Source organism: Anticarsia gemmatalis, chromosome 10, assembly GCF_050436995.1.
Source record: "Anticarsia gemmatalis isolate Benzon Research Colony breed Stoneville strain chromosome 10, ilAntGemm2 primary, whole genome shotgun sequence".
NCBI classification, from domain to species: domain Eukaryota; kingdom Metazoa; phylum Arthropoda; class Insecta; order Lepidoptera; family Erebidae; genus Anticarsia; species Anticarsia gemmatalis.
The window spans coordinates 1,109,948-1,122,729 of NC_134754.1; the positions used below are offsets into that span (position 1 = coordinate 1,109,948).

Sequence of the window (12,782 nt, forward strand, 5' to 3'; positions counted from 1 at the left end):
GTTAGATATAAATAATTGTTTAAAATCTCATAGGAAGTAAAGTGTTGTGTTAACCAACAGCTAAAGTGCATCTGATAAGTGTTGAATAGTTCCTCTTGACCGAAATGTGATGACGGTAAGTACAGCAAAGTATTAGAATATTCGTCCCAAATCCACTTCATATTTGACACATAACATTGAGAACAAAACATCCTCAAAAGTGTCGGCTATCATTTTCATAGATCTTTGACAGCCGATCAGTGGTCAGAAGCTCGAAAGTCTGACAACCAGTCTTACCGAAGGGTATCGTGTTATAACCCAGGTATTTAGCTGCATCCGGTGAAACTGGAAGCCGACTCCAACATAGGTAGAAGAATGGCTAGTCTAATATATAAATAAACGTCCTCAAAAGTGACGAGCCCGAATAAAATAATAATATTTTTGTTTATATTATACCGAAATAAGTTAAGAAACTGATATTTAATATCAAAACGAACTTGTAAAGGTCAAAGACTAATAAACTTTCATAAAATTAACATTTAGCTCAAGACATTCACCAATAAAACCGAAGCGATAAATCAAATGATATTCCCTGAGTGTTACAAAAATATAATATTTAGAACTTTGACTATAAATCATAAAAATATACTATAGTACCATCTAGGGAGTAAGGAGAGAATTTCTATACTTGTTAATATTATATAACTAGCTTTTACCCGTGGTTTTGCCTGAGTTTATTTTCTACTGTAGTACAGTCTAAAAACTAACCCTCTTATTCATAAAAATGTATGAAGTTATAGAGTGGAGGCTTATAGAGTGTTTTGTTTCTTTCATTCTTAACGAAATTAAAAAGAGAAAGCATATTATAGTAGTTTTTTTAACTAAAATAGGTTTATAGTGTGTTTATAAGGTTAGTAGAGAGCTTTGTGTGGAAAGTTAGTGGCTGAAGAATGAATACAAAATTCAGTATTTAGAATATCAGTGACCGGCTAGTAATAGTGTATCCGGTTGCTGACCATGAGGTCTCAGGTTCCACTCCCGACTCGGGTGAAGTACTGTTAGCCTTATGTAGGTACTTTACTTATATGAGAATATTTTTTTTATAATAATCCGGATTTTTAATCTTTTAAATTTGGTAATGTGCCCGGTAAATACGACTTACGTTGTCAATGACCAAACGTGGTCGTATTTTATAAACCTCTGCCTACACCACCGGGTATAACAGGCGTCATGGTGTATTACGCATCTACCTCTATACATATACCACTTTTCAAGTTCACCAAAGTGTAATTTATTCAATAACCTTAGTTTGATAATAAAGTGCATAAGTAACAACTTGGTACCCAAGTCGTTTGTTACCTAGGACTAGAGAATACACATAAATACTAACTTTAGTAATACAGTTCTAACACCTTCATAAATATAACTGTAAATTAATATTAAAGGAATATGAATAGGAGTAAATCTTAGTTATTATAGGCCTACATATAGACTGACTATGAATGAGACTACAGTACTGTATCCGACTATGAAGGAGGTCTCGATGAGAGTTCGATTCTCCGGTCGAGCAAAAAACTATTCGTGTTTTTCTAATTTATTTATATTACAATATTTCTCAAAAGTAGCTTGAAGTTTGGTAAAATGACCGGTAAAATGTTAATAGGCTTGCCTCTTATAACATTCAACTAATATTGTTGGGTATATCTAAGCTGTTATAGGCTTATGTATAGACTGCTTCTGTGGCGCGGTCGGTACTGTATCCGACTGCTAACCATGAGGTCTGGGATTTGAGACCCAGTTTGAAGCACTATTGATCCTTCCTAATCTTCGTGTACCTCTGCCTACACCTTCGGGTCTAACGGGTATGATATTATGTATATTTGCTTACAAACATACATAATATCAGGTAGTTCTGAAAGTTTAAAAAGTACATGGTGAATAGATGTATTTTTTTTACTTAAACGTTAGTTTATAACGTGATCCTTAGATTCTGACCAAAAGACTCTTTTTATAATGTTTGTTTATGTTTAGGTTTCGCTCTAAATTACTAATTAAATAAAGTGTACTTGAATTACTAAGACATACACTTAAATAAATCAAGCTATACCCGTGCCTTCAAACATTCGACTTGAATTTCAACCTTACATTTTATTTCGACTAACGTCGGCATTCTCACGTCTCTTAACTCGAGTGTGTATTAATTGCACTACAGTGTACGACAAAGATTTGTCGCTAAGTGCCTATTGAAGACAAATCGCTGAGTATCGATGTATGGTGTGGTACAAGGTACAAGTATTTGTAAAATATTCTCAAATGCAGAATTTTACTGTGAAAATTATGATTTAGACACAAATTACCTTTGGCAGCAGGTGACGTTTCTACTGTTTTAGTTCTTTTAGTTTCCTTTTATCTAGTATTCTAAATGTAGCTTAGAAAAAATGACTATTTTAGAGTTATTAGGAAACAGCCAGAAGCGTATACATACATAATATAATTATGAGCGACATAAGACCATGACCCTCATAAAATCAAACCATTTTCCAAAAAGGGTATGTACACACCAAAAAAGATACTTAAACTATTACACAATACAAATAGTTAGTATCCAATAATCAACTTCTTCTTTATGGAAAATATCAACATTACATTTGCTGGATATTTTTTAATAACTTAATTTTTCATATTTTATAATCTGCAAATTCACCAATATTGTCAACATTACACTACAAGCCAATAATATTCACCCCACAATAGTTCATACCTTACACCCTAACAAAAATAGTTTACCGCAAAATGCAATCACAAAATTCTATTTGCGATTGTACAATAGTTTTTTATCAATAAACACGTGAATTGCTTCTCTTTGTACTGTACCGGCGTTTTTTCTTTCATTCTTTATTCCTTTTCTTTGCTTTTTTACCTTTTGTCCGTTGCCTTCTGATGGAGTGCGTTTTGTTGTTAGTTTTGTAGTACGAAGGTGACAGAAGTTGGTACAAAATTGTTCATTGTTTCATTGTAATTATTGTCTGTTTGTAATTGAGAAGGCTTAAAACTATTGTTGAATATGTTTGAACTGAAATTATTGGGGTATGCAAAATGTATACGACTATACCTACTGTTGTGGAATGAATTTTGTGTTTTTTAAATTCGTATTGATTTAATTGTTTTGTAATTTTCTTTGAACTGAATAATACATAAGGACACATGTAATTATCAATTATTTTTTATAAGTTTTAGCTTCAGAAAAGATAAGTGTCGATCTTTTACAACGAGGCTGAAACTTATGAACTTATACTAAAAATGATTTTAAGGATAAAAATCAATGATACATAAAAATTTATGAATATATAATTTCCTCAAATACACTGCTTGTATAGCGTCTAGACTGAAATCAACACTTTTGCTACAATATAGTGTGTCTTCTTGGAAAGTTCCCGCGGCGAGGTCGTCGCTCCACAAGACAGCTATGCAAGCAATTTATTTTCTAATCTCCTTTCAAATTAATTACCAACAGACGGAAAACTTAACTAATAAACATTGGAAAGTAATTTAAAGTTTGATGACTTATTAAATTAATATTTTAAGTTAAGGCCTTGTTTAGAGGTGTATTTATGGAGCTTGGAATTTTGGTGACAAGTACTGAAAATCTATTTTGTTCTAGTAATACATTTTAGACAATATTTATGAAATTCAGAGCAGGGGAAATTGTCTTCTTGTAAATGTATGTTTTACAAATTAAGAAGTAGTTTGGTCTGTATTGACCGCACTTGGCTAGTGTGTTGAACTCTAGGCCTAACCATCCCTCATTCAAATAAAAGTAGCTCAAGGCTTAAGAAAGTTAAAAAGTGAAAGTAGCCACAGTTTATTAGATAAAAAATCTTTACTATTTGCAGAAAATCAGACCCTGATTCGCTACTTTTGTTTCGATTGTCATTATTCGTTTACTTAAAGGAACTCAGCCATAGGACTCACCAATCAGCCTTTTGCGAATGAACCCATAGCACAAAAAAACTAAATTGCACGAGGTATATATTTTATAAAATATAACCCATTATTTTCACAATTCTTTAAAGCTCTCTCATGTATAAACATGTGACGTGCATCAATTCACACACATTTTATTTCACACAACAGTAGTTCCACACGTGCCGCCATTACAATATGGCCGCCGAATATTCCCGCCATCATGTTATTAATTTAAAAATAAAATGAAGTAATATCGTCAGTTAATGGTTTTACTTTGTAGTTTTAAAACTGTGGTTAATAAAGGTCTTTAGTTTTGCCAAAAACATTGTTTACGAAATTTGATTTTTACATACTCTGTTTTAAGTCGCTCCAATTTACATAGGTAGGATAATAGTGCGTTCACCTTATATAGTAGTAAATACATACAAGCATATTTATGTCATAATCATCAGTAGTTACTATTTCATTATGACTCAAAAACATTTGATGCTTCCGAGCATACCTACAGCAATGAAAATTGATTGAGCTCTATTAAAACATCTAGAGTTACAGATCTCAAAATCATCCTACTCTCATGAAAGATTATATAACTAAAACCTAGTACCATTTAGTTTCCTATCAATCTATTCCGAAGTCGTCAAATCATTTCACAATCGGGTTTACGATTGACCCTTTCACCAACTAATATAAAACTTGTACCATCGATAACTGAATTAAAAAAGTACATCTACCCTCTTTTCATGTCCATTAATTTAACGCTTTGATGTCACTCTTCCTCAGAGTGACTTTCAGATTTTAAAAATTATAAGTTACGACCCTTTTGTAGGGGTGTATATTCAGTTGAGTTGTTATCGAGTTGTGCAGTTTGTTAAGTGTGTTTTGATGTTTTAGAATGACTAAGTATACGAGGATCGTTGATAAAACGAGAAAATTGTTTTAAGTGTCAACTCCTGCGTTAACTAGAAATATGTAAGTAAGTCTGATATTGATTAAGTTATCAAACACGTATTGATTATGATCGTAGTTTTAAGGTTACAAAGAATAATGACAGTTTTTCTAAGAGATGTGGTAAGTACTAACTTCTTATAGCCATTCATAGCTTCTAATAGCTATTCAATAGCGTTTTTTTATATGAGTTTTAACGCTATTGAATAGATAAACTACCGTTAAACGTACATAAAAAACCGGGGGTAAGTGAGTCATAAGGTTAATTATTAGGCTGTATATAACACAACCTACTAACGGTACAGTAACAAATTCTATACACACATCAAAACTAAACTATGAAAAAAAGAAATACCAAACTACAAACATCTTGCAAGCAAAACTAGCAGGTTAGTAAGGAACTAGTGTAAACAATATCACGTCGCGGGAGATGGATCACTCTGTTATCAGCCGTCGGCACGGTACTCATCAATCCTAGCGTCTTGAATGTTTTGCATATACACTCTTACTGAAGTAGTTGGGTGTTTGAGTTGAAGTGCGTTGTTTCATGATGATGGACAATGATGGTACTAGCTTTAAGTACGTTTTAGGGCAATTTGTTGCTCCTATTAACAAGTTTCTCGAGATCCATTCATGAGGAGAAGTCAAAAATCAAAGTATAAAATACTGTTCAGACAACGATTTTAAACTCTCGCGACTTGTACACATAATATTATAATGTAACGGGTCTTAAGCGCGATTGAAAATTAAAGGTTATAATACTACTATTATTTGTTTACCCGACGTTTCGTTCCATATACATCGACCATGGTCACGGGCTGACGTGACGAGTCACGTCGGGTAAGCAAATATGGTATTCTAACATTTAATTTTAAATCCTCCCTAAGACCTGTTACATTATTATATAAAAATACTGTTTATTTTTGAAAGCACCACTGTTTCCTATTTCGATTCACTTGTATGCCTCGACTTTTGAATATAACGTAAGACGTAATATAAAAATATTAAATACACTTATCAAGAATAAAAAAATAATAAATTACAAAAACAATTCATTGGGTTAGTATTATATAAAATTGGTAAAAAAAAATTCAGTCCAATATTTTATAGAGCTCATTATTGTACCAAACATACCTAACCACTTCAACATGCCTCTAACAAATTCATCTATAAATCAAACTATTTCCAAACTTAGCAAGAACTAAATCGTTTCGTAATAAATTAGCAAATCAAAACCATGCCTTACACGCTCCTTCAGAAAGCACAAAAACTCACGCTCACAAACACACAGACACAAAAACGTATTGTGAACATAATGAACTTAAATATACTACAATAGTCGCGAAAAATAAGATCAACACTACTAGAAGAAAACATACAAAATTAACAATACCATCCATGAACAATGACGCAAAGAAAAATCAACGTTATGTTATTAGTAATAGGGACTACTAAAGTTTTAAATAATGGTAAATATAAATTTGTGTTTCATCGATACCTGTGCCTCGTATCGCAAAATACAAAGCATTCCAAAGGAATCGATACTTCATTCATTACCGTAGCGAAACATGAATGAACTATTGAATGAATTTATGAATGAAATGGACAAGTGTATCCCGTAGTGTCCGACTCTCAGACAGGCAGGCGACACCATTGTCGTACAATTTAAAACCAATGTTCTCGGAACCAAATCTTTGTAGAATTGTAAAGATATACGCAGGTGGTTATTCAATAACTTTTAAGTTCATTTCCGTTTGTGATTGCGTTTTAAATGAAGGCTTTTGTCGTTTGAGAGGATGGGAGTTTAATGAATTTTAGATTCTGTAGTTTGTTCCTTAGAAAGTTTCGTTATGGCGGATGTTCGTGCTAATTTGATGGAGATGAAATTAAAATGAGTGTATTTTTTGCAGTTAGTACTTATACTCACGTTTTACAAAGGCAACTTAGAACTACAGCTCAATTTTTTTTTTTACTTCCTCCATGGTGCAGTGGTTATGGTCACCACATGGTAAATGGGTTTCATTCCCACACGGAACAATGATTTATGTGATTCACAAATAATTGTTGCTTGTATAGGTCCCTGTGATACTTCAAACCTCTGATTCACGTAGTAAATACTAACAAAACCATCCCAAGCTTATAAACTTGCGTTTCATAATTACACCTAATCATGCATTTCACCCCAGTCTGCTGGACATTTTGCCCCTGATTACAAAAGCCGCGGTCTACTCAAAAATTCCATCCCATTCCATGATAATTTACAACTGCCAAGTTATCTATGCACAATCCACATTAGCGGTTAGAACAAAGGTACCAGCATAAAGCGAGTACGATCTACGCACCAAATATCTGCGCTGGCCTCATTATTCAACGTAAAGGACTAATTGACAAGTGCATGATTTGAGCCGTTTGTAATGTGGGAAGCAGGTGATAGATTGAACGTTTTAGGGTTCAGGATATTGTTTTGAGAATGAATTTCTATTACTGGTCGTGATTACGTGATACGATCGTGTGATTCTTCGTCGTGTTTTTAATTTACTATCATATTTCAATAACAAAGTGAGGTCAAATAATTTGGACTTGCACTGCAATGGACTCTGATGATTAAAACTGTTAATGAATCTACCTCCAATGAAGCTACCGACGCGGCGACGCTAAATAAACCTAGAAAAATGCACTTAGCCATAACTTAACCATGACCTTAATACTCAAACAACTACCTAACATCCCCACATAAAAAGCAACAATGATAATTTAGGAAATTAGTCATTAACTAAATCAATGGGTAGATAGTAAATCTAAGTACTTCTACGTCTATTATACAGATACATTAACAAGAACAGCAATTAAATAATCTAACAATTCATTTTAATATCAGGTGCGCTTAGAACAAACAAGGCACACAATTCTCAACTAAATTGAGTCAGTGTACCGTGCCAAATATCTGCACTCAGCTCATTATTATTGAACGCTAAGTGCTTAGTAATAAGTGCACGACTTAGTTCTAACTCAAGTGTGCTAGATTAGGAAATTGGATGTTTGTTTTGAGATCTTCCGTTAAGCTAACGAGGTATTTACTTAGGAATTAGGAATTTAACTTACGCTACTTTGGTCTGCATTGTAAAATTGCCAAACTCAGATTCTTACATTATATATTGAGGTAAATTGTACCCTAATTTTAGGTTATGAAACGTATATTGATATAAGTGTACTGCATTATTCGGTCAACATTGCTGTATAAATGCTTAGATTCTGCCAATTTCATCCAACTTAGTTTTTTAGTTTTTGTGTGATTAACAAATATATTTATTTTTAATTTTTCAGCTAGTCAAGTTCAGATAGCAGTGTTAGCAGCTGCGATAAATCAAGGTAAGATGCATGTTTTGTATCATATTTTTTACCATATCTATCAGTTTACGAGAAACTGTGCCTACGAAGATTGTTGCATTTTTTGTAAAGAAACACTAAACACAGTCGCTGCATTATTAAGAAACATACCTACTATAATGATGCTACAGTAGAATACTGTGCATAAATAATGCGCGTACAATTTTGTTACTATAATCCGTAAATCAAAATTGCCTTAGTTAAAACGGAAAACCTAACCTAAAAGGTAGTAACACAAAAAGCCGTCGCTGATTCCCGCTTGTACTACAAACACCAAACACAGGCCTGTTTGTTATTGACTGTACACTGTTCTATTGACTGTATTGTGCGAAAGGTCGTGATTTGTATTCCCTCCTATGTGGGACAGTACCTTTGTAATATTCACTGGTTGTATCTATTCTTGTGGACAGTGTGATAGTCGAGTACTTTGTGGCTAGTTTGATGATAAATTAGTTGAAAATTATCTTTGCACTGCAAACGAATTTTGTTTGTATGGAAAATGAAGTAACTTTTACGTTCAACATTGTGAGAAATACTGTTATAATCTATAGTCTGTGTAGGGACTAGACAAATTATATTATACTTATAATGAAACTCTATGTATGTATTTAGACTCTAATTGTATAATGTGGAGAAGAAATATGCGTTCCTTTATTTTAAGAAAAATATTTCGTTACAAAGAATATCTTATTAAGGTCTTAATTGTTAATAACCGAGTCCACATATGGCTATAATTCACGTATAATACACTAATTACTTAGTTACTTTTGAAAAACGTTATAAATCCGATTCAAATGTCAAAATATTATATCAAACATGACAGCCCGAATTAATTCCACGATGCCCTTCAATACGACCCGTTAGATGCCTTTATCTAAAAATACTTAATTTGCCATATTTTCTCGTCGAATAGTTTTCTGGGGTCATTACCGTGAACCACCTGGGACTTTGACGTGAACACAATTAGAAGTCCCTCCGATTTATTTGATAATAACCCTTTATACCTATCTGATTTGTGGGGGAGTCAACACCTGCATAGAAAAAACATCTTTATTGCTTGAAAAATATAGGTAATTTTTGCTTGGAGTGTTTTGCCGATCAGATACATGCCACGGAACGATGTTTGCCCAAACATTGTTATTTTCGTCCCATTGTTTGGTTTCGCGATCGTGATCGAATCCAGTACGGACAGATTTTATAACAAAAGAAAAAACTTGGCAAAAAGTATTTGCCGACTACTGAAAGGTTGCCAAACTGACAAATTCGCTTAAGTTATCCATTTTTACGGTGTATCAATAGCCTGGAGATAGGCTTTTGTTCTGGTATCCTGAGTGCTTATTTGTTTCAATGAAACCGGGAAACCGCCGACGGGAAAGGATTTCTTAAATCGGTCTACACTGGTTATATCACTATTTCTTACTAGTCATACCCAAGTAAGTTTATACAAAAAGCATATCTCAATACATACTCGTACTTTATAAACTTTTTACATTATATTAGGTCGGTGAAAAAGTCTTTTAGCATTATAGTATGTATGAACTTGTAATAAAATCTTTTCTCTACACAAAAAAGCTCACTGAAAGAAACCTATTAAACCGTGTACTCATTTCTGATTCTTCAAGCCGTCAAGTTCATACATACTATAATGCGAAAAGACTTTTTCCCCGACCTAATAGAATGTGATTGGCCGCCACGCCGCGCCGGGAAGATTTGTCAATTTGTCCAACATAGACAAAGCAAAGCAGTTAGGTAGTTTATTTTTCTGTGTTGAGGGCTGAAAATAGTTTAAGTTTAGTCAATTGAATTTGATACTTTAACAATCAAGGTTTTCTAAAAGCGTCAAAATAAATTGCTGTTTAAATCTTTCGTCATAAAAATGTCTTCAAACATCGTTTTAAACAGACTACAACAACCGTCTGTTATAGTAAAATGGCTACAAGTTAACCAACTATCGGAATAACTACATACAATATCTATCTTTTCAAATGTATGAATATAAAACGAAGACAGTATCCATACCAGTTTTTAACGTCTTCATCTCAAAAACCAGTACAACACAACTCAAAATATATTACCGTTACTCCCATATTTACTTTCAAAAATATCCCATCAGATAACACTTACTTAACAAAAGCTTTCACAAATTTAACCTGACATTATAATAACCGAATTGATTCACAATTATAATGCTACCAGATTCAAAATATTCCCCTTTTAATATTTCATAAACTAGTTTAAGTAAGGCGGGGTCATAATGACCCCTCCCAGTTTTGTAAGGGTTTCTTTAGCTCGTGTGCAATATAAGGATTCAATTATGGGGTATTCATATTTAATTAATATGGTGTAGTAGGATGGGATGTGTTTGATCGTTGCGATGATAAGATTTCGCTTTGTAATTTTGCTCAATTAGGTGATTATAAGGTAGCAGCATTTTTTGAAATTGTTTGAAATTATTATTGAGGATAGCAATTTTTGAAGGACTGGTTAGTAGGCTAGATAATAGGGTTTTTGCAGATGCATATTATGTTTACTTTAAAGTAGTACTACAATTTAATGATTGGGCGTATTAAATAGTTAGGATTCAAATACTACGTAATACTTAAAACGTATTTGATTTAGTAGAAATTACCGTAGCATTTAGTTACATTAAATATTTATGACATTAAAATAATATTACTACGTTACTAAAACTCCCTTAAACCAAATTAATAATAGCAACATACGTACCTCTTTTCAAAAACATGAATAATTAAACAACAAAAAGAATCAAACTGCACACACGCATAGAAAACAGTAACCAAATTGGATTTAATGAGACAGATATTAGGGATGTTAGCCTGCCATACAAAATTATTCATAGCTACTAAAATGCTCCATTCATGCATTTTTTTCCAAACTAACACTGGGGTTGACGTCTCGCCGACAAAAGGGGTGGGCCGGGCCAAATAATTGCCAAAACGCTTCGAGTCCTATTGTGTACATTTACAATAGGGTGCGCTAAGTGGGGGTAGTTTTTATAATTGTTACTTTTAGGGAACACGCACCCTACATTCAGTAGTGAACTGGTGTTCATATCGAGAGCTCGTCAGCAAACATGTCTCGTTCGTTCTTAGTCGACACTTTGATCAGTGATACGAAAGATTGCAAGAAAAATGAACTGTCTAGTGAACCAATACACCCTTACGCGTTGATCGGACATCACTTAGATCCGCGGCCAAAGTTTTTACCTTACCCGTACCCTGGAAACTTGAACAACCTTCTGAACATCGGTCTTCATCAGCAACGATCTCCGGATTTATTCAGACCGTTTTTGGAGCAGTTGAATTTCCGTTATCCATTCGTCCATCAACTACCTCGTCAGGATTTCTACGAGGCTCATTCGGAACATAAGCCTTTCGAAGGATATTTGAAAACTGAAGAACAAGAACCTGTTAACTTCGTAAACAGGAGGAAGAAGTCTGTGTCTCCGTATTTGCATCATCCGTACAAAACAGCCACGTCTCCTTCGAAGAGCCAAGGTCAGCGATCCCCATCATTATCAAGCGAGAGCAGAAATGGAACTCCAAGCCCGCCGCTGGCACATCCAGAAGAATTACTTCCCGGTTACTCCAAAGATCTAAAACGTGTACCTCTAAAAGAAGACTCTAGTAAGAGAATCAGGACAGCATTTACCGGTACTCAGCTATTGGAACTAGAAAGAGAATTCTCTATGAACATGTACTTGTCAAGGCTGAGAAGAATCGAAATTGCGTCTAGGCTGAAGCTTTCTGAGAAGCAAGTGAAGATCTGGTTCCAGAACCGTCGCGTGAAACTGAAGAAGGAGGAGTCCCCTATGTCTGCTACCCCTGGGTCCAAAAAATGCTGCTGCGCGAAAAGTACCTGCTCCTCGAAGAATCAGGAGCCGTGTGATCAAGAGCAAATTGATGTGGTCAGTGACAACGACAGTTATGAAGTACAAAATCTTTCTCAGTACTCTTGAACTCTGTATTGTGTAATTGTGAATGATCCACGGTATGAAGACTTATGAAGTAAGATATTATAAATGTTGATTTGATAGACAATATTTAGAGGGTATTGCAGATTTTTATATCAAATTCTAAAGTGCCAACCAATTATTGTGATAATGTAATTGCCAATTCTAAAACTATAAATATTTTTGGTCAATTATTATGACATTGAAGTCAGTCATAAATAAGTCTTGATTAATAGTTTTCAAGTAATGATAGCGTATAATTACGATAATATTATGAACATTTTTGCTCAAACACAACGATCTCTCCAAAAACTTATGTATTTTCTTAATGGTTTGTGATGGTTTTAAAATACTACTAATTTATAAAAGTAAGTATTAAGTTAGTCTAAGTTAGATATAAGTAAAATTCTGTATATTGTTAATAATGTAAATAATAATTTATAACAACGATTTGGTGAAAATGAGAATATATTTTGATACGCATTTACTGATTGTTAGTGTATAATAAAATTGTACGAAACTGAAACTATAT

At 33.6% G+C, this 12,782-nt stretch overlaps 1 protein-coding gene across 1 annotated transcript; it reads left to right on the forward strand.

The window, feature by feature from the left end:
• Nucleotides 1–11,293: 11,293 nt before the first annotated feature.
• Nucleotides 11,294–12,492, forward strand: LOC142976062 (uncharacterized). The gene has a single exon (XM_076119269.1). The coding sequence runs from the start codon at nucleotides 11,372–11,374 to the stop codon at nucleotides 12,254–12,256; it is 885 nt and encodes a 294-aa protein (XP_075975384.1). The 5' UTR covers nucleotides 11,294–11,371; the 3' UTR covers nucleotides 12,257–12,492.
• The last annotated feature ends 290 nt before the right edge of the window (nucleotides 12,493–12,782 follow it).